At 47.3% G+C, this 26,089-nt stretch overlaps 1 protein-coding gene across 1 annotated transcript in view; it reads left to right on the top strand.

Annotated features, from left to right (window-relative positions):
- LOC134949159 (galectin-4-like) overlaps positions 1 to 24,836 on the top strand; it is a 56,187-nt gene extending 31,351 nt beyond the window's left edge. Inside the window, exons 5-12 of the mRNA XM_063937577.1 lie at positions 3,167 to 3,208; positions 3,913 to 3,954; positions 11,707 to 11,748; positions 12,370 to 12,411; positions 12,539 to 12,571; positions 14,715 to 14,803; positions 23,647 to 23,812; positions 23,908 to 24,836. Coding sequence (XP_063793647.1) covers positions 3,167 to 3,208; positions 3,913 to 3,954; positions 11,707 to 11,748; positions 12,370 to 12,411; positions 12,539 to 12,571; positions 14,715 to 14,803; positions 23,647 to 23,812; positions 23,908 to 24,051 — 600 coding nt within the window. The 3' untranslated portion in view covers positions 24,052 to 24,836. The remainder of the gene's footprint in view (positions 1 to 3,166; positions 3,209 to 3,912; positions 3,955 to 11,706; positions 11,749 to 12,369; positions 12,412 to 12,538; positions 12,572 to 14,714; positions 14,804 to 23,646; positions 23,813 to 23,907) is intronic.
- The last annotated feature ends 1,253 nt before the right edge of the window (positions 24,837 to 26,089 follow it).

The raw sequence follows: 26,089 nt of genomic DNA, 5'->3' as shown, positions 1-26,089 counted from the left end.
ACAATATAACCCACTCAAATCTAACTCTCTCTGCACATGTTACACAGTATCTGCCCCATCTGCAGTGCACATGGTTTTGCCCATTAGCTAACAAATTTGCTGCTGTAAGCAGGTCTGAATTAGGGGGTAATTCAGATCTGATCGCTGCTGTGCGTTTTCGCACAGCGGGCGATCAGATCTGAACTGCATTGCGCTGGCACGTCGCACAGCTGCAAAGGGGATTGTCGGTCAGAGATGGGTTTGTGCGAAGGATACATTCGCACAGGTGTTTGCAGGGAGATTGACAGGAAGAGGGCGTTTGTGGGTGTCAACTGACCGTTTTCAGGGAGTGTTTGGAAAAACGCAGGCGTGTCCAAGCGTTTGAAGGGAGGGTGTCTGACGTCAAATCCGGTCCCAAGCAACCTGATGTGATCGCAGCGGCATAGTAAGTCCTGAGCTGCGCAGAAACTGCACAAAATCAGTTTGTACAGCTCTGCTACACATGCGTTCGCACACTTGTGCAGCTAAAATACAATCCCCCTGTAGGCGGCCACTATCTGATCTCAGGGCTGCAAAAATCGTTGCCCGGGCCGCGCCCCCAAACATCTCTGGCCCGTACCTTCCCGCTCAGCGACCGCCTCTGCATGTCAATCAGGCAGAGGCGATCGCAGAGCAGAGATGGCCATCTGCTGTCTGGCATGCGCCGGCGCACTGCGGCGCCGATGCATGCGCAGTTCAGACCTGATTGACTGCTGTGTGAAAACGCACAGCAGCGATCAGGTCTGAATTAGGCCCCTAGTTTGTTCCTGATGCAAAGTTACTTGCTTTACTTGCAAATCAGAATCAGGTCCTCTGATAATGGTAAATGTCAGTGTTGAAGAATAATACCACCAACATAACAATATTTCCTAATAAACTCAGCACATTTCCCTTTCCCCCAAGTGCCCGACAGCATTTCAGGAGAATTCAGTCACCTGTAAATGAGTACTAGAGTATACCTATAAGGTGTACTTGTTGTCTGCACTTTGTGGAGTCCACCATTTTGGCAGTTGAGCCATTCTGCACTAGAATGCAGCTGATTTATTCACCGAGACCAGTGGTGGATTTTACCTATAGGGTGCAGGACTGCACCCTCCCCCCATGAAAATCCGCCACTGCAGAGTAAGCTAGTTGCATTCCGTGACTGTACTGGCTTCACTGTGACTGTCAGTGACTTCCTAATGGAAGTTCTACCTGCCAGTCACCTGCAGTCCCTTTAGGAGGTGTTTCCTCCCTCTGGGACTGCCAGACCAGGCTGCAGTTAGCAGGGAGCTCGATTCCTGTAGGAAGTCACTAACTGTGTCATTGTCAGCTCTACATGGCTTCTATAGGCTGCTGCCGACGCAGTCCACAGAAGCCAGCGGGTTTGTGCATGCGCAGTCAAGTCGCCGCTTGTGTGCATGCGCTTGTCCCAGTGCCTACCAGTTCCATCCGGGACCCGGCCAGCAGCAGGGACCAGGGCAGCATGTCAGGCTGCGGAGACAATGCAGCACGGGCAGCATCCAGCCAGGTAGGAGCCGCAGCTGACTGAGACTTACAGGGAGATGTATCAAACCTTTCAGAGATACAGTGGGGAAGTTGAACTTAGCAACCAGCCAGCTTCCAACTGTCAGTTATCTAGCATAGTGTAGGAAATGGCAGTTGGAAGGTCATTGGTTCAACTCCTCCTTTATTACTTTGTGAATTAATAGGATGCATTCTCTTAAACTATTGTTCCGTCCTATGTAATGGCTGCCCGTATGTGGCCGGATGTAGAGTTGGTCACAAATGTATTCTGCACCTAAAGTTTCTAATGGCCATGTGCACCAACCAGCGTGAAACTTCTTCTGTGACACATTTCTCATTAACAGCTCCTTGCATGAAGGGGCTGAGGTGGTGATGGACAGGGGAATGTGGACATAGTTGCAGTACAATAAGGGAGTGAAAATGAAACCAATGCTGACCACTAGGCAGACGCATATATCATACCTTCCAACTTCTTAGTTGAGATGATTGGGACGGTCACGTGGCGTAGCCGTGTGACTCGGAAATGGGGCGTGGCAATGGGTGAAGTGGGCGTGGCCTCACTACACTAACCCATTGTCCGGCATTTTGGGGGGGTGCCCAGGACTCCCCGAGCAGCTGGTCAGCACCCTGCTCACCTCCCAGCACTGAATAGATGTCATGTGTGTGCGCACAGCATCTATTCAGAGATCACTCGCTGCTTTGTAGAGCAGAGCAGCGACTGATCAAAGGATATCCCAACACCCTCCCCCCCCCCCCCCCCCCGCCCTCAAAACTCTGCTGCCCGCACGAGGGACAACGGGACAGTGTCCGAATAGTGGGACTGTCCCTCTGGATTCGGGACAGTTAGGATGTATGCATTATGCATGTTTGCAGATTATTAGGTGCAAGCACAAACTGATAATGATGATGATCTTCAGTCACATTTGATTGGCGGAATGCTTCTAAGTCCCACCCTCTTATGCTAATATTTTAGTAATATTGCTGTTGCGATCTGTTCGTATGAACACAGTAAAAGTCTGCAGCAAATAAAGGTTGTTTCCTAATCTGCATTTATTAATGTGAACTTAAAAACTTGAAATGACGTACTTGCGTTGTGTTGTTTTTTTCTTTTACTGCTTCCTGTAACTTTGTTAGCCATTGATTACTCTGTCTGGCCTGTATGTACTGTGGTGTGAATTTTGAGCGCACAGAATGATGTAAAGCCACACCCCCTGTTACAACCCTGGCACATTTGCTTCTGTTGTCTGCAGGGGCACAGCAGGTGCATGTTCTGGCCATGCCGAGATGGACCCATTTCGCATTTACTACTAGCTCAGCAGGCCTTTCTTCAGAACGCATTCCGCATTTGTGAATAATGCACAATTTTTGCCCAACTTAGCCCATCCCCTCTATTTATAGGTGCTGAGTACACTTTGATATAAAATACAATTTTCGCAAATGGGAATCAAATCTCCTATTGTCATCTGAAGCCCTGAATCTAACACTAGATCTATACCTAAACACAATCCAAAATGATACATCAGCATGTGTTCCTGTGCAGAAAAGGGGGTCATTTGTTACTCACAAGCAGACTGGACCACAGTAGCACTCTAGTATATTAACCAACCTAGTACAATACCTTTTCTTTATATTACAATTCCAGACTGAAATGTTACCGGCACCACCTCCGTATACCCCAGGTTATGTGAGTATGTCCTTTGTTGGTGATAACTCACTGATGCTAATATTAAGTAACATTCTAACTCCCCACCACCACCTAACCCTCCCTTACCGCAGCCTAACTATAACCTCCCCATTAGTGCCTAACCCTAACCTCCCCCTTAGTGCCTAACCCTAATCTCCCCCCTTAGTGCCTAACCATAGCCTCCCCCCTCAGTGCCCAACACTAGCCTCCCTGGTTAGTGCGTAAACCTAACCCCCACTCCCTGCAGCCTAACCCTCCCCCCTTAGTGCCTAAACCCGAACCCCCCCTAACCGCAGCCTAACCCTAACCTCCACCCCCTGCAGCCTAACCCTAAGCCTCCGGTCGGTGGACAAAGCTATCCCACCCCCTACACCGCCCACAGCCTAACCCTAACCATCCCGGCTATACTTATACTTCAGGATTCCGGGATTGGGGTGTCGGGATCCCAAGCTTTTCTGGATTCTGTCGTCATTCTGACGGGTGTCGGGATTCCGGAATTGGTGTTTGGCATTATGCTATGTTAACAGCTTCTGTTGACAAGTTTATTTCACACATTTTGCATTATGGGGTAAGAGTGTGGAGGGAGGACTTTGATAAGAAATAGTACTCATCTTAACTAGTTTCCCTGATGATATTTTTAAGATTTAGATAAAGATCATTGCAATATTTTGAGTTCATCTTGTTATTTCATGTTGCATTTTCAGGTTCAGAATGCATTTGCCTCCTCAGCGTATGCAGCACCCATGGTGAGTCACCTTTTGTTTTCTTTCTTTACAAAGGAGATATGGAATACATATGATATCCCAACCGACGGGAAGCCGACTGTCTCTATACCGACAACAATATCCCTTCTGCAGGAATCCCGACAGTGAGGCAGCGTGTCTCCTCGCGGGCTCGCTGCTCTCGCCACGCATCAGGTCCGGTGGCCTGCTTTGCTCACCACAAGGTTCTATTCCTACTTGGTTGGCACCAACAGAGTGGGAATACCTAGTGTTTGTCAGGATTCCGGGCATCGGTATTTCACCAGCTGTCAGGATTCAGGCTCCAATACCACAGACGTGGCTTGCCCTCACATGTAATCTGCTGTTTGTTTCTTCATATGTTACAATGGAACTTTCTGCAGGTCTGGCTAAGCTGCTTTTACCAACTAGTCATCATAGCTCTGTCCACGTGTAGCACTATGTATGTGAGCAGGGGCCCCACAACGTTTATAGGCCAGGGGGAAGAGGGGGTCTAAGGTATCAGTTAATTTTGCACCCTTAAAACGCTCAGGGGCAACTGGACTTACTCACCACATCACCTACCTGATGATAGATTGATCTATCCATACAGACACACAGACACAGACACACACACACACACACACACACACACACACACACACCCGTATACACACATATTTATGTTAAAGACAACATAAAGGACACAATGGGAAATACAGATTATAGGGGGTAATTCAGAGCCGATCGCAGCAGAAAATTTGTTAGCAGTTGGGCAAAATCATGTGCACTGCAGGGGGGGGCAGATATAACATTTGCAGAGAGAGATAGATTTGGGTGGGTTATTTTGTTTCTGTGCAGGGTAAATACTGGCTCCTTTATTTTTACACTGCAATTTAGATTTCGGATTGAACTCACCCCACCCAAATCTAACTCTCTGCACATGTTATATCTGCCTCCCCCTGCAGTGCACATGGTTTTGCCCAACTGCTAACAAATTTGCTGCTGCGATCAACTCTGAATTACCCCCATAGTGTAGTAGACCACAGTAAGAGGCCCATTCATTATTTATTGAGTTTGAAAGACTTTCTTTTTCATCCACTAGGGGTCACTGGAGTACTCTTGGGATATGGACGGGGCGTAGCCGGAAATGGCACATTTCAATATTTAAATTAGTAACTGGTTACCCCCTCCATACTCCCATAGAGACTTCAGTATTTTTCTGTGCCTCTAGTCGGAAGGTACAAGTGGACAGGATGTCCTTAGACTCTTCAAACAAGATTATTTTTCATTTTTTCTACCCGATCCCTTCCCAGCTTATCAAAAAGCGTGGGTCCGGGATCGCTGGTGCTGCAAAAGGCAGCAGATGGTCTGCCGGTGCCCATGAAAAGGGCCCCGCCATTGACAAAAATCAGCAGAGCTGACTGCAGCCTCAGGCTGCACATGGAAGCAGGACGGAGCTTGGCAGAGAAGCCCCGTCATGGCCTCCACGGGTGGTGCAGGTACTGAGCGGTAGGCAGCTCTCACTGCCGCCGCTCACTTACTTTCTATTACTGTTTATTGCGGGCGGTCAGCTCACGCTGCCGCCCTCTATGTGGGTGTATTATGTCAACCCCTGCTGCCTGCCACTCGTCGCTCCCATCCGCGCTCCCTACCCGCGGTCAGTGTAAATACGGCGTCGCTGAGTGCTTGCAGGGGAGCCAGCGAGCGGTCCCCGGCACTGCCGCAGGACCGCTCACCGCATCTCCGGCGTCTGCACATGCCGCTATCCTCCCTCGGTTCACACGGCTCTGGAGTGGAGAGCAGGCGAGCCAGCCGCGGACAGCTACTGCCGCGGCCCGCTCTTTCATCAGCTCCCCAGTCTCCGGAAGCCGCTCCGGCCACGGCCGCTCAAAGTCCCGCCGCTTCCTGGTCCCTGCTTCCGCCGCTCCCCGGCTCCCATCCGCTGAATAGTCGGAAATCCAGGGGGGAGCAGGGGGGGGGGGGGGAGTCTGCAGCTTCATGACCGCGGACAGCTCTCATAGCTGCCGCGGTCCAACGCTGTAGGACAGAGGAGGGGGAGGAATGCCCGCAGGGATGCCCCAATAACTAAGCTGCGTTTAGGCAGCAAACAGCTCAGGCTATTAAGCCTGTGAGGGGGTCACAATAATATGACTGCTGGGCAATATGATATATCTATAATCTGGATGTGTGTATAGGGGTGTAATATATATATACATACATATATATATTTACACAGGTCTGATTGGGTGTATATTTATATATATATTTATATACCGTATTTGCCGGCGTATAAGACGACTGGGCGTATAAGACGACCCCCAACATTTCCACTCAAAATATAGAGTTTGTTATATAATCGCCGTATAAGACTACCCCCTTCCACACACCAAATAAAACGTAAAAGAACATCAGATTTGTGACATACTGTATATTATGACCTTATAAGAGATTTGGATAGGGAGTATTTATCAAGGTATGCATAAGAAGCGGGGAGGGGGCGAGGAGAAAGTTGTAAAATGTATAAAAGTATACCCCTGTGTGCATTTAGTGTTACCGGTTTCACATGAGTGAGTATCGGAAGGCCACTATGGCAGCTATGTCTATCCCAACTGAAGTGCACCCGGCGTATAAGACGACCCCCCCACTTGGAGGCATGTTTTTCAGGGCAAAAAAGTAGTCTTATACGCCAGCAAATACTGTATATATATATATATAATATCGTGAAGATTGATGTATCAGATAACATTACAGTCTATTCTTGCAAGCACATGGCGGACACCATTTTAACTTTACTTCCTGGTTCTTCCCAGGAAGTTGCTGCACTACAACACTCAGCCTCTGGAGGAGCCGGGGTGGTGTTAGGAGTTTTAGTTGTTTTTGTACAGCACACGTGCACTGTAATGCAGATTAAACACACTTTACTTACAGGGTACCAAGTCACGATACGGGTCAGTCCTTCTGTACTTACTGCTTGGTGTACATGAGCAGTAAGTCTAATGCAAAGTCAAACAAGCAGCTTCGCTGCAAAGTTGGTCAGACAGTGTGTCGGACAAATGCGACTGCACAGACAGACCCTTGCTGCTCCTCTTTGGGATGCGAGCGCATGTACTGCCTGGGGGGGACAAATTTGCTTATTGTCTTATAAATGATTGTTTCAGCTGCATTGTTTGCGGTCGATTCACCGCCAGTCCTCATGTCAACAGGCCTGTCCGTCAGGTTCTCAACTGTTATCCCTTGTCCGTTTCGGTCTACGACGTTTAATTACCCGGCGGAGCATGCCCTACAGGACACAGCAGTAGGGATGTTGCTTCGCCCTGCTTTGGTGGGAGTTTGGGTTAACAAAGCTGTAGGGCATGGCACTCCAGTTCACATTGCACTACAAGAAGAACACCTTCCACTTCTCGCTGATTACAGCTTCTGTGGACGTCAGCCAGTTTTGTTCTCGCCTTTTAGCTTCACTAGTGGCGGCACAACGTCCACTTTGGCTACGTTCTTAACAGGCGATGTCGGATTTCGAACGAGAATAGAGGCATTACCTTGCGCTGGCTACAGGTTTGGTCCTGTTTTGGACACCTGCTTTTCGCAGGAATATCTGATTTCCTACCATTGTCTACGCAAATTCCTGAATAGAACTACTCAGGATATTGTCTTTACGACTCGCTCCTTTCACCGCCGTGCTACAGGACATGTGGTAGACTATGGTTATGGTACGGCCACCTACTTTGAGAGGTCTCTATCCAAGTTTCAGTGGCCTTTACATCTACGCCACTGACAAGCCAATGCCATAATGGCGTTCCAGCATCTCCGATCGTCAGTTGTGGATAGGCGGCACTGGGTGGATCCGCACAGTTGGATTCACAGATTATGAAAATACAGTTGACGGTTTTGCATCATTGCCATGGGCAAGACAGGTCTGCCTAGGTCAGAGGACAAGACGGCGGTGCTACACAGACACTATAGTAGTCTCAGTAGTTTGATACCGCAGTCAACACCCGAGTCGCGGTTATATTTCGGTTTTGGATAGTTCCAAAGCTGGATGACTCTGTCAGTCCAATACTGACCCTGCAGACAGTACGTTGCTTGCTACAGGTTCATCATGGAATACTTGCAGTCGGTGTCTGCAGATTGGGATCCGCAGTAATACCGGATTACGATGGATCTCGAATTTACACAGGCCTACTTAGGGTTTTCTGTAAAAATCCATTCTTACTTTCAAATGCTACCACTTGGCTTCTTATCGGCCTCGGGTAGTCACAAGTAAAAGCTGTCATAATAGCTCATCTCAGATCCCTGAGAAGGATAACATTTCCGTACTTTGGAGATCTGCTCATCAACGCTCCGTCTCAACGCTTATTCCTGCAACGTGCATTACTAACGTACAATGGCGTCGTTCAGCACGGTTGGATTGTCAACCTCAAGAAACCAACCCTCATTCCGTTACAAATTATTCATGCATAGGAATGAGTCCATGGATAAACGGATTTCCCTGCCTGAACACAATACAAAATGTACGTCATCGCGTACAGTTAGTACGCAATCCACGGACTATCTTAGTGCATTTGGACGACTACTAGGAAGGAGGGTGGCGTCTTACGACGCACTCCAGTTTGCAGGAGTTCATTCAGGTCATTTTTCACCTGAATGGTATTGCACGCATCTACAAATTCATCAAATAGTGCGGTTGGCTCCAAGAGCCACAGTATCACTACTCTGGTGGCTCCAAGTACACAATCTCACCGCAGGGAGAATGTTCGGCGTATGGAATTGGATAATTCTTACAACGGACGCGAGTCTCAGGGGTTGGGGAGCTGTGGTCCAAAATTGTCAACTTCAGAGTCTCTGGTCAGATCATGGAAGATTGCTGTCAATTAAATGACCTGTATCTCAGGGCAATTTCCAACGCGCTGCAACAAGCAGTGCACATGCTCCGGTCTCAGACTGTCCAGGTGCAGTCAGACAACGCCACGGCTGTCGCAGAGGAATTCGAGGTCGCATGGCATGCGGGAAGTTGCTCGAATCCTCAATTGGGCCGAGTGTCACCAGGTGATATTGTCGGCAGTATTGTGTTGGAGTGGACAGCTGGGAGGCAGATTGTCCCAGCTGTCAGGATTTTCATCCAGGATACTGGGCATTGAATTCAGAAACGTTCCAGATGTTGGTCCAGCAGTGGCATTACCCACAGGGAGATCTAATGGCATCTCGCAAAAAAAGAAAAAAGAAAAAAACATTCCAGTATGTGTCCAGAGCACGAGCTCAAAATGCAGTGGATGCTCTCACGATCGTGTGGCCGTACAGCTTTGTATCGGTTCCACCGTTTCCGCTGCTTCCTAGGTTGCTAAAGCGGACCAAACGAGAGTCCACGGCGGTCATACTAGTGGTGCCTTATTGGCCTCGGGAAGCATGGTTCTCAGATCTCCGCGAACTTCTCGCGGCCGGTCCTTGACCGCGTACGCCACGTCCGGATCTGTTACAACAGGGTCCGTTTCTTTACCCGATTTAGCGCACCTGCATTTGCCGGGGTGGTTGTTGAAACCGCCCTCTTATTAAGGGAGAATTCCAGATTCCAGAATCTGTTTCTACTAACCAGGTTACGTGCTAGGAAGCCAGTTATGGCAGCTCATTATCACAGAACCCCTCTTTTAATATTTTTACAGACTGAGTTAGGTGGAGGACTATGTTTATCTACACTAAAGGTGCAGGTCTCTGCCTTGTCAGGTTACATTCACAGGCGTTTGGCTCTTTTGCCGACTATACACACCTTTCTGCAAGGTGTCCTCAGAGTACGATCTCCATTTATACCTCCTACTACGCCATGGGACTTGAATCTGGTTTTAGATTTAATTTTTTCCTTACAATCTTCATATTTTGAACCCTTACAACAAGTGGATGTTAAGCTTTTCACTTGGAAAACAGTTTCGCTTAGCCTTAGCCTCAGCAAGGCGTGTTTTAACATTGGGTGCCTTCTCATGCAAGTCACCATATCTGGTGTTTTATGATCATAGAGCGAAACTTCGCACAAATTCCGTTTTCTTACCTAAGATGTTATACATCACTTAATCAATCGTAGTTCCTGTGTTATCAGTAGGTTCAGGAACTTCAATTACTTGAGATGTGGTACGCGCTCTGCGCGTTTATGTAGCCCAAAACATCAACTGTACGTAACACAGACATACAGTTTGTTCTCTGTAATGTAGTTATCTTGGCTTTGCCAGCTTCCAAGCAGACGTTATACCATACATCAGGCTTAGCTTCATCATAGGCTACAACCGCCTCCATCAGTGTCAGGCTATTTCACACATTCCTTGTGAAAGTCATACGCAGCAGGTCGTGGACCTTCTAAGAAACAACTTAGACAAGCTGCTACAGGGTCATCGGTGCATGACCATCAGTGCACACGTTGTGCGCTTTTGCATGTTTGCTACGTTTACGGCATCAGCATATAGCTTTGGCCGTCTAGTGTTACAGGTGCCAAACTGCTCTCCCGCCCAAGGGGGAAACTTTGGTACGTCCCAAGAGTACTCCAGTGACCCCTAGTGGATGAAAAAGAAAGTAGGATTTTGGTACTTACCAGGTAAATCCTTTTCTTTGAATCCATAGGGGGCACTGGACGCCCACCCAGAGCAGGTTTCCCTGTCTTGTGGTAAGCTCAGTGGATCTTATGAGAACACATTATCACCAATGGATATTATGCTACGGTGATATCTATTATGTTGTAAACTGTTTAGTTGTCAGTTACGTTATGTGTCAACTTTAGTGTTGACCGTTATAATTTACGTTATGTGTCAACTTTAGTGTTGACAGTTATAATTTACGTTATATGTCAACTTTAGTGTTGACCGTTATAATTTACGTTATGTGTCAACTTTAGTGTTGACCGTTATATTATAATGTTATATGTAATTCTCTATGGTTCATCCTCTCTATCGCTCCTGTTCGGCTCAGTAAAAATACTGAAGTCTCTATGGGAGTATGGAGGGGGGTAACCAGTTACTAATTTAAATATTTAAATGTGCCATTTCCGGCTACGCCCCGTCCATATCCCAAGAGTACTCCAGTGCCCCCTATGGATTCAAAGAAAAGGATTTACCTGGTAAGTACCAAAATCCTACTTTCTTATTGTTGTTGTTCTGGGATGATTCGTGGAAGGAGGGCAGGAAAGGATGAAGGGGGAAGAGGGGAGTAACACACGAAGTGGAAGGTGAGAAAGGTTCAGGGCTAGTCTCACAGTAACTAGCCACACACTGTAAGAGCTGGAACTGGGTGCGGAGGGGTATGAAGGCCCTTTAGTTGGGTGAGGAACAACCCTGGAGGTGGGTGGTGAAGGGCTCTGGAGGCAGGTGGAGAAGGGCTTTAGAAAGGGAGGGGGTTGAGCAGCCGGAAAGGGGATTTTCTCGCTGACACTGACCCAGTACAATGGTGCCTCTCAAATTTATTTATTGCATTTATTTATTTATTTATTTTTTGGGGGGAAGGGGGGATGTCACCTATGTATGTGAGCTCTGACACCAGGCTTGGTGTGACTTTTGTTTCCCCTCTAAGGATACTTAGAGTTGTCCTATCCATATCTCATCAGTATAATATTAATAAATATATTATACCAGTAACTAGGAATGATTTATTTTTTTACGTTTGCATTTTGGGATACAAATGTAGAGGGAGGACATTGATTAATAATAGTACTCATCTTCCGGTAACTAGTTTCCCTGCTGATATTATTTAGCTGTAGATCATTGCAATATTTTGAGGTCATCTTGTTATTTCATGTTGCAATTTCAGGTTCAGAGTGCATTTGCCCCTCCAGCGTATGCAGCACCCATGGTGAGTCACCTTTTGTTTTCTTTCTTTACAAAGGAGATAGATACATATAAGGATACACTGACGAAGACCTAAACACACCATTGTTTCTGATCACTAAATAAATAAATAAATACCCAGTGTTCAAGGAACACTTAAACATTCTTAACTGGCCACAGGCTCCAATACCACAGATGTGGCTTACCCTCACATGTAATCTCCAGAATGCCGGCAGAGGGTGAGCGCAATGAAGCCCCTTGCGGGGTCTCTGCGTTCACCATGCTGCGGGCTCAGTGGCTCGCTGCACTCGGCACAGTTTCTATTCCCACTCCATGGGTGTCGTGGACAAACACAAGTGGCAATAGTCCCTGTTAGTCAGTATGCCAAGTGTCAGGCTGTCCAGCGCTCGGTATTCCGAAGTCGGTATACTGTAGTGACCGGCGGTCGGATCACATGACTGCATCCCGGATATTTATTGTTGTCCTTTCTCCTCTAATACAGAAGGTTCCCAAACCTCCGCTATATCTCATTAGTATAAAATGAATAAATATATTATACAAGTAACTAAACATAATTTATATTTTTATGGCAGCAAACACGTATTAATAAGTGAGAGGATAATTATGTCTTTTCTTGTTGGTTTAGGTACCAAGCATGGTGATGCCACCTGTGTGTGGAATGCCAATGGTGAGTTTGCCAAAATGATATATAAAACGATTCATAACCTTATTATGGTATTTCGTCATTTACATGTTGAAACCTTGAAATAATGTAGACTCTTGTCCGTTTATGTTATACTTTCTTATCGTTTTAGCCTCAGAAAGGACCTATGACTGTGCATAACCCGGTATGTTTCTTTTGCTTTATGTTCTAGTTTGTGCTTGGAACCTTTATGTAGGCCTTATTTCTTTTCTACAGTATCTGAGACATTAAAAGGTTGTCTACCTTCAGGTAACGCTAATGGGCCCCTGGAAAGTTTTCTGCATTTCTTTCTGTTTTTGCTGTATTACTTCTGAGTTTTCCATCCATGTCTTTATAGGAATCTTTTGTGTAGCTCTATCCAGTGAGCAGCTTTATGCTAAGGGCTATTAGAACAGACTTGGAGGCATAGATGAAAAGCACAGAAGGAACCTGAAAAAAGCAACAATAAAGGTGGTCATTCCGAGTTGATCGCTAGCTGCTTTTGGTCGCTGTGCAGCGATGAGGCAAAAAAACGGCACTTCTGCGCTTGCGTATGTGGCGCAATGCGCACGCGCAACGTATTATTACAACGACCGATGTAGTTTCACACAAGGTCTAGCGAAGCATTTCAGTCGCACTGCTGGCCGCAGAGTGATTGACATGAAGTGGGCGTTTCTCGGTGTCAACTGACCGTTTCAGGGAGTGTTCGGAAAAATGCAGGCGTGTCTGAAAAACGCAGGCGTGGCTGGGCGAACGCAGGGTGTGTTTGTGACGTCAAAACAGGAACTGAATGGTCTGAAGTGATTGCAAGCGCTGAGTAGGTTTAGAGCTACTCAGAAACTGCACAAAAAAAACTTTGTAGCCGCTCTGCGATCCTTTCGTTCGCACTTCTGCTAAGCTAACATACACTCCCAGAGGGAGGCGGCATAGCGTTTGCACGGCTGCTAAAAACGGCTAGCGAGCGATCAACTCGGAATGACCACCAAAGTCATATGAGATGTAACGTGGGCTCATAAACTGTCGTCATCTGAAGGTCTCCGTAAATAGGCGACAGTGCGATTAGTAGCTGAATGAAGTGTGCTAGCCATGTGATTAGCAGTCTGTCTCATAAAGGAAAGATGTTGGGAGGTGAATTACACAATACTTCAAAATTGATGGGTTTAATGTTTAAATTGCTAAAAAAAAAACAACAATAAAAAAAAAAAAAAACATAAAACAGAATTAACAGTAGCTGTAATTTAACTTGCCGGAATACACAGATGTTGCGCTGCCACTTATACACTTTGGGCCTAATTCAGGTTGGTTCGCAAAACGCTGTCAAACCGCAAAAATTACTAACTGTGCATGCGGCCACATTTTCGGGGGGGGAGGCAACGCTTCATTTCCAAGACGGAGCGTTGCTGGGGGCGAGGCGTAAAAATGGGGATGTGGCAGTGCAAGTGGGGTGTGTGGCGTGGGCGTGATCTGGGCGGCTGCGTGACATCACACGCAGCTGCTGCGATCACTAAAATGGCGGCAGCAGAAGGCTACCCTATTTTTAGCGATCATGCTGACCGCAGTTTCAGCGTGGTCAGGGGGGCGGAGGTTAGCATGCTGGGTGGCCTTGCCCTGCGATGGGCGGCACCCAGCACGCGATACAAAGGCAAATTCTGCTACTCAGCAGAATTTGCAGTCCTTACTGAATCAGGTACTGTGTTCGGTGCCTATGCTTAGTAAAGTAGTGACTTAGGGGTCCATTCAAATAGAAAATGAAAAGTGAATTGTTACTAATCACTATACATCGCATCAGTTCGATGCAATGTATATCTTAGATAAGTAGCAATTCATGTACATTCACTTTCTGGTGATGCGATCTGGTGTCCTGGGCTCCAGGTGTTGGAGTCAGCCAATGGGTCCCTCTGCACATGCGCCACTGGCTGACCTCCCAGAAAGCTGCAGTGGCTGATGGGAGGTCAGGGGTTGGAGCCAGCACGGGTGTCGGGCAGAGAGCAGGGAAGCATTGAGCTTCCCTGCAGTTACCGCACCAGAATTCAGACTGCACCATCCTGAGATGACGAATCTGAACTCCATGGAGAAGCAGAAAGCTAAACTTTCCGTTCCTTCATGAATCACACTCACTATACTAAAGTACGGTGATGTGATTCAGGCACGGAGCAGGGATGCCGCGGGAGAAGTCAGGGTAACCCGCTCTGTGAATAGCAGAAAGCAGAGAAAAGCCCTGTTGTCTGCAAAACAGGGCTTTTCTCTGCTACATGAATAGACCCCTGAGTCATGCTTGGTTCATAAGATGTTGTTTTTCTCTTGCCCAGATGATGCCTTTCCAAGCCGCTCTACAGACAAATTTCACCAAAAACCGAAAGATCATCCTTACTGGAGCCGTGTCTTGTGGAGCAGATAGGTGCGTTTGTGTCCTGTCCAGTCTGGTTTCTCTGTAACCAGGCCTGAGGCGGTGAATGGATGGTTTGTCCAAGCTTCCCCTGTGTGACATTGAGCCTGATTCATAATGGTCCGCTAGTGTTGCCACAGCTGCGTTTTTCATAGTTGTGGATGTGTGAAAATCTGCTAATTCAACAGCCTTCACAACTTATATTCAGACGCCCAACAGAGCCGTCACAGCTGTCCAAAACTGTGTATACACACAGAACATCAGGTGCAGATCATGCAAACACCGACTCCCTGAGTGTATGGTCAGGCAGCATTCGCACTGTAACTGAGACACTGGAGACGTGTACAGAATGCCTGAGACATGCCTAAAAGACGACCTGAACATGCCTGTTACCTCCCACAAAACAGTCACTTCCAGTTAATGACTTGCAAATGTATTTTCAATGCATCCATAATCGCAATTAAAGCGCTGTTCTGTGCATTGCAGCTGGGACACATGGGAAGACACCGATAATTGCTCAACTGCATGAACCTTGCAATAGCATTGAACTATGAATAAGGTCCCTTATGTTATCTATGCTTGTGCAGGATTAATTTAAGGCACACCACCAAAGACCAGCGGGTAAATGAAATAGCAGACATCAATGGGTTCCGGGCAACTCTACGATGGTTTAAAGTAGCAATTGTTTAAAGGTAAAAACAACATGTATTTCTCTTACGTCCTAGAGGATGCTGGGGACTCCGTAAGGACCATGGGGTATAGACGGGCTCCGCAGGAGACATGGGCACTCTAAAGACTTTAGATGGGTGTGCACTGGCTCCTCCCTCTATGCCCCTCCTCCAGACCTCAGTTAGATCCTGTGCCCAGAGGAGACTGGGTGCACTGCAAGGGAGCTCTACTGAGTTTCACTGAAAAAAGACTTTTTGTTAGGTTTTTTATTTTCAGGGAGCACTGCTGGCAACAGGCTCCCTGCATCGTGGGACTGAGGGGAGAGAAGCAGACATACTTAAATGATAGGCTCTGCTTCTTAGGCTACTGGACACCATTAGCTCCAGAGGGTCGGAACGCAGGTCTCACCCTCGCCGTTCGTCCCGGAGCCGCGCCACCGTCCTCCTCACAGAGCCGGAAGATAGAAGCCGGGTGAGTATGAGAAGATAGAAGACTTCAAAGGCGGCAGAAGACTTCTGATCTTCTATGAGGTAACACGCAGCGGTAACGTTGCGTGCCATTGCTCCCAACACACACACACACTGGCGGCACTGTAGGGGTGCAGGGCGCAGGGGGGGAGCCCTGGGCATCAATTATTAACCCTCTGGGGACACTGGCATAGATATATACTGCGGAGGCAGTATATTGCAAAAACCCCCGCTAGTATAAAGATTTGAGCGGGATCGAAGCCCGCCAGTAAGGGGGCGGAGCTTGATTCATCAGCACTAACCAGCGCCATTTTCTCCACAGCACACTGCAGAGAAGCTGGCTCCCCGGACTCTCCCTTGCTGAACACAAGTACAGAGGGCAAAAAAGAGGGGGGGGCACATTTAATTGGCGCGGTGAGTATATTTATAAAAGCGCTGTACTGACTGGGATTTTATTCCAGTGTCCGGTGGCGCTGGGTGTGTGCTGGCATACTCTCTCTCTGTCTCTCCAAAGGGCCTTATTGGGGGACTGTCTCCATATATATATATATATATATATATATATATATATATATATATATATATCCCTGAGTGTGTGGAGGTGTCGGTACGTGTGTGTCGGCATGTCTGAAGCGGAAGGCTCATCTAAGGAGGAGGTGGAGCAGATGATTGTGGTGTCTCCGTCGGCGACGCCGACACCTGATTGGCTGGATATGTGGAATATTTTAAATGCAAATGTGTCTTTATTACATAAGAGAATGGACAAAGCAGAGTCCAGAGAAAAGAGAGGGAGTCAATCCATGGCTTTGGCTGTATCACAGGGCCCTCCAGGGTCTCAGAAACGTCCCCTGTCCCAAGTAGCAGACACTGATACCGACACAGATTCTGACTCCAGTGTCGACTAAAATGATGCGAGGTTACACCCAAGGGTGGCCAAAAGTATTCATTATATGATTATTGCAATAAAAGATGTTTTGCATATCACAGATGACCCTCGGTCCCTGACACGAGGGTATACATGTTTAAGGAAAAGAAACCTGAGGTAACCTTTCCCCCATCTCATGAGCTGAACGCGTTATTTGAAAAGGCTTGGGAAACTCCAGACAAGAAACTGCAGATTCCCAAGAGAATTCTTATGGCGTATCCTTTCCCTGCACAGGACAGGTTACGGTGGGAATCCTCGCCCAGGGTGGACAAGGCTTTAACGCGCTTGTCCAAGAAGGTGGCGTTACCGTCTCCAGACACGGCAGCCCTCAAGGATCCTGCTGATCGCAGACAGGAAACTACCTTAAAATCAATTTATGCACATACGGGTGCCTTGCTCAGACCGGCAATAGCGTCGGCTTGGGTTTGTAGCGCTGTAGCAGCTTGGGCAGATACCTTGTCATCTGACATTGATACCCTAGATAGGGATAGCATTTTATTGACCTTAGGTCACATTAAAGATGCAGTCTTATATATGAGAGACGCTTCGAGAGACGTTGGGCTGTTAGGTTCGAGAGCCAACGCCATGGCGATTTCTGCTAGGCGAGCCCTGTGGACCCGCCAATGGACAGGTGATGCCGACTCAAAGAGACATATGGAAGTTTTGCCTTACAAGGGTGAGGTTTTATTTGGGGAAGGTCTCGCGGACCTGGTTTCCACAGCTACCGCGGTTAAATCTACTTTTTTACCTTATGTTCCCCCCCAGCAAAAGAAAACACCACAATATCAGATGCAGTCCCTTCGGTCGCATAAGTCCAGAAGAGGTCGGGGCTCTTCCTTCCTCGCCAGAGGTAAGGGTAGAGGGAAAAGAATGCCTGCTACGGCTAGTTCCCATGAGCAGAAGTCCTCCCCGGCTTCTACTAAATCCACCACATGACGCTGGGGCTCCTCTGAGGGAGACCGCGCCGGTGGGTGCACGTCTTCGACTCTTCAGCCACGTCTGGGTTCAGTCAGACGTGGATCCTTGGGCGATGGAAATTGTATCCCAAGGCTACAAGCTGGAATTCGAAGACGGGCCTCCTCGACGATTTTTCAAATCGGCTTTACCAGCTTCTCCCCCAGAAAGGGAGATAGTTTTAGCTGCAATTCAAAAACTGTGTCAACAACAAGTGATTGTCAAGGTTCCCCTAGTGCAACAGGGGAAGGGGTACTATTCAACCCTGTTTGTGGTCCCGAAACCAGATGGCTCAGCCAGACCCATTCTTAATCTAAAATCCCTAAACCTGTACTTGAAAAAGTTCAAATTCAAGATGGAATCGCTCCGGGCAGTTATCTCCAGCCTGAAAGGGGGGGATTTTATGGTGTCACTAGACATAAAGGATGCATACCTTCATGTCCCCATATATTCCCCTCATCAGACATACCTGAGATTCGCGGTACAGGACTGTCATTACCAGTTTCAGACGTTGCCGTTTGGGCTTTCCACGGCCCCGAGGATTTTCACCAAGGTAATGGCAGAAATGATGGTGCTCCTGCGCAGGCAAGGAGTCACAATTATCCCGTACTTGGACGATCTCCTGATAAAAGCAAGATCTAGAGATCAATTGCAGAAAAGCGTGTCGCTCTGCCTGAGAGTGCTGCAGCAGCATGGCTGGAATCTAAATCTACCAAAGTCACAGTTGATTCCAACGACTCGGCTATCTTTCTTAGGCATGATTCTGGACACGGAACAAAAGAGGGGTTTTCTCCCGATGGAAAAAGCCCAGGAACTCCAGAACATGGTCAGAGACCTGTTAAAACCGAAAAAAGTGTCAGTCCATCAATGCACTCGAGTACTGGGAAAAATAGTGGCGACCTAGGAGGCCATCCCCTTCGGCAGGTTCCATGCGAGGATGTTTCAGTGGGACCTTCTGGACAAGTGGTCGGGGTCCCATCTATAAATACATCAGAAAATAAGCCTGTCCCCCAGGGCCAGGGTGTCTCTCCTGTGGTGGCTGCAGAGTGCTCACCTTCTCGAAGGTCGCAGGTTCGGCATTCAAGACTGGGTTCTGGTGACCACGGACACGAGCCTCCGAGGATGGGGAGCAGTCACACAAGGAAGAAATTTTCAGGGACTATGGTCAAGCCAGGAGGCTTGTCTACACATCAACGTACTGGAATTGAGGGCCATATACAACGGCCTACGACAAGCAGAGAATCTTCTTCGCGACCTACCGGTTCTGAGTCAATCAGACAACGTCACAGCTGTGGCTCATGTAAACCGCCAAGGTGGGACAAGGAGCAGAGTGGCAATGGCGGAAGCCACCAGGATTTTTCGCTGGGCGGAAAATCACGCAAGCGCTCGGTCAGCAGTCTTCATTCCGGGAGTGGACAACTGGGAAGCAGACTTCCTCAGCAGACACGATCTCCATCCAGGAGAGTGGGGACTTCATCAAGAAGTTTTTGCAGAGATAACAAGTCAGTGGGGACTTCCACAAATAGACATGATGGCGTCACGCCTCAACAAGAAGCTTCGGAGGTATTATGCCAGGTCCCTCAGGCAGTAGCGGTGGACGCCCTGGTGACACCATGGGTGTTTCAGTCGGTCTATGTGTTCCCTCCTCTTCCGCTCATCTCAAAAATACTGAGAATCATAAGACGAAAAAGAGTGCAGACAATACTCATTGTTCCGGATTGGCCTCGAAGGGCCTGGTATTCAGATCTTCAGGAAATGCTCACAGAAGATCCGTGGCCTCTTCCTCTCAGGGAAGACCTATTGCAGCAGGGGCCCTGCGTGTTCCAAGACTTACCGCGGTTACATTTGACGGCATGGCGGTTGAACACCAAATCCTAGCGGGGAAAGGTATTCCGGAGGAATAAGGCTAGGAAGGGGGTGACGGCAAAACATTATCACCGCATCTGGAGGAAGTATGTATCTTGGTGTGAAGCCAAGAATGCTCCTACTGAAGCGTTCCATTTGGGCCGTTTTCTCCACTTTCTACAGACAGGAGTGGATATGGGCCTAAAGTTAGGCTCCATTAAGGTACAGATTTCGGCTCTATCAATTTTCTTTCAGAAGGAATTGGCTTCTCTCCCAGAAGTCCAGACTTTGTAAAGGGAGTGCTGCACATCCAGCCTCCTTTTGTGCCCCCAGTGGCACCATGGGACCTTAACATGGTGTTACAGTTCCTAAAATCTCACTGGTTTGAGCCTCTTCAAACGGTGGATTTAAAATTTCTCACTTGGAAGGTGGTCATGTTGTTGGCCTTGGCATCTGCACGGCGGTTGTCCGAATTGGCGGCTTTGTCTCACAAGAGCCCCTATCTGATTTTCCATGTGGATAGAGCAGAATTAAGGACTTGTCCTCAATTTTTGCCTAAGGTGGTTTCAGCTTTTCATTTGAACCAACCTATCGTGGTGCCTGTGGCTACGGTTGACTTGGAGGATTCCAAGTCCCTTGATGTAGTCAGGGCCTTAAAAATTTATGTAGCCAGGACGGCTCGGGTTAGGAAAACAGAGGCACTGTTTGTCCTGTATGCAGCCAACAAGCTTGGCGCTCCTGCTTCTAAACAGACTATTGCTCGCTGGATCTGTAACACGATTCAGCAGGCTCATTCTACGGCTGGTTTGCCATTACCAAATTCGGTAAAGGCCCATTCCACTAGGAAGGTGGGCTCTTCTTGGGCGGCTGCCCGAGGTGTCTCGGCATTACAGCTTTGCCGAGCGGCGACTTGGTCGGGTTCAAACACTTTTGCTAAATTCTACAAGTTTGATACCTTGGCTGAGGAGGACCTCCTGTTTGCTCAATCGGTGCTGCAGAGTCATCTGCACTCTCCCGCCCGGTCTGGAGCTTTGGTATAATCCCCATGGTCCTTACAGAGTACCCAGCATCCTCTAGGACGTAAGAGAAAATAAGATTTTAAACCTACCGGTAAATCTTTTTCTCCTAGTCCGTAGAGGATGCTGGGCGCCCGTCCCAGTGTGGACTAAATTCTGCAAGACTTGTATATAGTTATTGCTTACATAAGGGTTATGATACAGTTTTTGTTTCATACTGTTAACTGGTTCGTATGTTCCAAGTTGTATGGTGTGGATGGTGTGGGCTGGTATGTATCTTGCCCTTAGATTAACAAAAATCCTTTCCTCGTACTGTCCGTCTCCTCTGGGCACAGTTCTCTAACTGAGGTCTGGAGGAGGGGCATAGAGGGAGGAGCCAGTGCACACCCATCTAAAGTCTTTAGAGTGCCCATGTCTCCTGCGAAGACCGTCTATACCCCATGGTCCTTACGGAGTCCCCAGCATCCTCTACGGACTAGGAGAAAAAGATTTACCGGTAGGTTTAAAATCTTATTTTTCCTTTTAAATGATTGCTACTTTAAAACACTGTTGCCTGCAGTTCGAAGCCTATTTATTAGCACGCCTATGGCTAAGAATGGCAGCAAATGGCCACCCATTAGCTCCCATTAGCTGTGACTAACAGTTGCCTGTGAGCTAAAGCACTGCTTTGTCCGTACCGAGCCCCGCCAACGGCGTTCTAATGCCGTTGGCACGCTCCCTCCCGCCCCGCGACCGCCTCTGCCTGTCAATCAGGCAGAGGCGATCGCAGCCCAGAGATGCTTTTAGCATCTCACTGGGCTCCTGGGGTGCGCGTACGCACTCCTCAAAGGGCTTCAGACTGCGATCGCTGCCGCTGCAGCAATCCAGTCTGAATTACCCCTTAAGTCTCAGCCACAATGACCGTGGCTACATCTGCTGCAGTAAGTATTCATATAAAAATTGGGTCCAAAAAGGGTATCTCTGTATAAGTGATGGAGGAGTCCATGTACTACGCCTTAGAGAGAGATACATTGGAGAGAGATAAAATATTAGCTCCTAATTGCCATGTTACAAGCTGTAAAAATATGTGAAAACAGTTGGAGAATGATCTCAAACTGTAGAACCTGGCGCTATATATAAAATGTATTAAATAAAGATGTTCAAAAAATAAATAAATTGAGCTATGGAGCTGCTGAGCAAAAACAGCTGGTTAGACTGAAATAGAATTTGATGGAAAACAAAAGAAAAAGGATGCTCTGCGCTCCAAGAATCACTTGTATTTGGTTTTAATTAATTGGTTAATTAAGTACAGTCTAGCAGGGTGAATAATTGACTCAATGCAACTCAATTTAAATAACAGATATTTTTATCAAAATATTATATCAAACAGATACACAGCTAAAGAAGCAATGGATACATGAAAGTAGGTGAAAAAGAAACATGTTGCAACTTCTTGTATACACAATAGAGAGTAATATTGTAGCTATCTCAAAAATATGCTGGTTATGACAGCATGCAATATAAATGTATATGAATTCAAACAAGGACAAAGCTCTCTTTAAATTATTGATTACCACTAAAAATAAAAACACCGACGTCCCAGTATAACATTAAATGGTATTGCTCCGCAATGATTCAAAGTTACTTGAGGCATACAAGCCGTAATAGTTACCACCGTGCTGGTTCCTGGATAATGCTGCAGGGTCCTGTGTACAAATGCACGTGGTGAAAGCTGTGTTTGAAATGACAGTTAGTAGCTGGTTGGTTGGTAGTTTAGCTCCGTCCACTTTATCTCTGTCCAAGGCTTAGTACATAGATCCTGCATTCTTTTCATTGTGAGGACACCAGTTGAGCATTGGCAGGCAATGCAGGTACAGATGTGTCCTCTTACATCTTTGCTCCGTGCGCTTCAAGTTGCATTACACATAACGTGTGAGTGCCGCGTGACTCGGTAGTGCCAAGTATCTTTTTTTGCGGAAATGCGCAAAGTAGTGTAATAGGACGCACATGCAGCGTCTGCTGATTAAAATGATATGCGGCATGCCTATATTCTGTGTGTGCCTGCGACTGTATTTGCATATAAAGGGGGTCATTCCGATTCATTCGCACGCAGCGGCTCTATGCTGCGGTGCGTACGGGACGGAAATGCGCATGCACTGCGGATGCATTGCGCATGCGCATCGTTGCCTGGTGGCGATCGCAAGAAGATGGACAGCCGTTTTCGGGGAGTGGTAAGAAAAACGCAGGCGTGTCCAGGCGAATGGAGGGCGGATGTCTAACGTCAAAGCCGGGACCTGCATAGCTGGATCCGTCGCACAGGGTAAGTATGTCCAGGGCTAGTCTTGTTTTGTGTGAAACTTTTTTTGCATAGCAGGGCTGCACAAGCGTTCGCAGCCCTGCTATGCTAAAATACACTCCCCCATAGGCGGAGATTAGTTGATCGCACCAGCAGCAAAAAGCTGCTTGGTGCAATCAACTCGGAAATGAGGGTCAAAATGCTATGCTACAGTGTTTTCCTGGAAAACACTATAACATGGCATTTCGGATGCAGATAGAGCCGCAATACACACAGAATATAGGCATGCTGCATATAATTTTAATCAGCAGAACCTGCTTGTGTGTCCTATTACACTACTGTGCGTCTAAGACACAATTTTGTGCAAAAAAACGCAAACAAAGACGCTTGGCGCTACAGAATCCCACCATGGCATGGTGCAACTTCAATGGCTGTTTAGCGTGACTGCAGCAAGGATGTAAGAGGACACATCTGTATATCTTGCTTCTATGGTACTTGGAGCTTGCTCCCTTTCCTGACTACATCACCACCTGGGTGATGGAATGGGCTATTTTTGTCACTAATCTGTAAATGTAATGTTTACACTTAGTTGAAGAGGTTTACCGAGGACACTGACGCGGTGGATCCCTGGAAGAAAGACAGATAAAAGTATGTAAGGCTAAGCAGAGTAGACTGTAAAACCCTCTGTGTCGTCACCTTCACAGGTTCCATATCAACCTTCTCAATAGCAGAACAAGGAACATCCACCTCCATATAAACCCCCGATTCAGAGAAGGAGCATTGGTAAGGAATACCCAGGACAGGGGCACTTGGGGCCCAGAGGAACGACAAATGTCATACATGCCGTTTTGCCCAGGACAAGGCTTTCAGGTGAGAAGGACAGATGCTACCAGGAGCCTGGGAGCTGTATCGGAGGAGATCTGTAACTAAGCATTCATGTTTCTCTTCTATATTACTCATCACAGATGGAAATCAGGAACGAGGGAGGAGCTTTTGGCGCCTATTGCAATGGATCAAAGCTTTTCAACTACGTCCATCGTCTACCTGCCAATCAGATTGACATGATTGAAGTTGGTGGAGATGTCACCCTAACCTTTGTTCAGTACTGACCTAAGGGATAACATCAGGAGCCAATTCTATTATTTACTCCAAATTAATACAAATTTCAGAAGAGTGCTTCTACATTGTCACATTTAAAACCCCAATTTGCTTTTTTGGTCCGTTCCACTGGAATTTATCCTGGCGTCTCCAGGCTTACCCTGCATCCCATTGTGTGCACCCACTGCCCACACACTGTGGCCATTTTGTGGGCTGAACCAATATTGGTACTATTGACCCAGCCAGCACAGTGGCTTCTCCACCACGTACAGACAATGGGCATCAGAATTCTAGAACTAACTGTAGTGATTTTCCAGGACCTGTATATTGTATTGATAAATGCCTGTAAGTCAGTAGTTCTCAAAGTTTTTGAAATCATGGCACCCTAGAGGATCAGATTATTCTTTCACAGCACCCCCAGCCAAAAGTAACTTATTAAGAAATATTATATTAATTACATTTTTTTATATACCATCCTTAGGTTCAGTTGTGTGGTGAGGGACAAGATTTGTTTTTGTTTGTCCACATATTTTAGGATTAGCAGTCACCAGCACTGGTTTTGCCTATTACATTGACCATAAATAATTTGAATTGATCCTGGTCCGCCAATCCAGGGCACCCCTGCAAGTGTCCCGAGGAACCTCAGTTTGAGAACCACTGCTGTAAGTGATTGTGAATTTTTGGCTTTCTATATGCCAATACAATGTTGCTTTCTTTTTCCTACAGTATGACACAAAGAATTACTTACTCTATTGTTAAATCAAATAGTGTAGTGATTAAATCACATTGTTTCAAAGAGTGTTGGATTTTTTTAATGTAAATATTCAATGAAACATGAAGTTTTTCCTATAGAGTAGAAGCAAAATGAATGAAACGTCTAGCTTTGTGCCTGTCTAATGGGCCCTACACACTGGCGGATTTGCCGCCAAGGTGCCCGACGGCTGACCCGACGGAGCGCAGGGGGGGTGAAGTTTCTTCACTCCCCCAGTCACCCGCCCCGCGCTGCATGCTAATATGGACGAGATTTACTATATTGGCATGCATGTATAAACAACCCGGCACCAACGATGAACGAGCGCGGGGACGCGCATTGTTCATCGTTGGTGCCTCCACACTGAAAGATATGAACGGTATCTCGTTCATTAATGAACAAGATCGTTCATATCTTTTAGTGTAGTCGCTAAGTGTGTAGGGCCCTTTAGAGATGTACGCTATTCTGATTTTTACACAGTTGGCCGATGTTGTTACTGCCACGCATGTGTCTCACTCACATGGTACATGTGTTCCGATGCCTATGCGATGTTGCTGATTTAGGGCCTGATTCAGAGATGGACGGAAATGCAATGCTGCATGCAAGCAGCATTGTATGTCCGTCTGATCTGGAGGAGGGACATGCAGGAGATGTCTCAGTAGAAGAGACGCCTCCTGCATGTGGCTGCGATCCCAGCAATGTGACCGATGTTGCAATCTGGGATCCAAAGTCGCGATGTTCCACGCAGATGACCAGCTGAGAAAGCTCCAGCTTACTCAGCTGACCGACAGAAGCGGGGGCTGCGAGGCCAGGAAGTCTGTGTGGTAACACGCAGACCCCTGGCTCTCCCCTCCCAGAAAATGCTGAGTACACAAGCCTCCCCCACCTCCTCAATGTGACAGGCAGCGGCAGAGCGGAAGTCTGCCTGTGAAATGGACAAGGGGATAATATATTGTTTGAGAATGGCGACCACTGCACATTGGGCCTGATTTAGAGATGTACTTTAGCTTGATGTTAATGCACATCTACAATAGTTTCAGATCTGCACATGTGCAGATAGCGCACTGCGCACGTGCAGATCGCGTCCTGCAACGTCACTCACCGTGCACTGGATGCCGAAGCTTGATTGACAGACTGTGACTATTTGGGGCAGGGCTGAGGCAGCAACAGGGAGCGTTTGACAAAACAGAAGTGTGTCAGCCCCATTTTGTAGGACTGCTGAAGCCAAGATCTGCGTCTTCCTATTCAGATTTGCTGGCCCCTGCAGTGTGATTACACCGGGCATCCTGAGTAATATC

The sequence above is a fragment of the Pseudophryne corroboree genome, chromosome 8 (assembly GCF_028390025.1).
Source record: "Pseudophryne corroboree isolate aPseCor3 chromosome 8, aPseCor3.hap2, whole genome shotgun sequence".
NCBI lineage: Eukaryota > Metazoa > Chordata > Amphibia > Anura > Myobatrachidae > Pseudophryne > Pseudophryne corroboree.
This window is presented reverse-complemented; position numbering and strand designations above follow the sequence as displayed.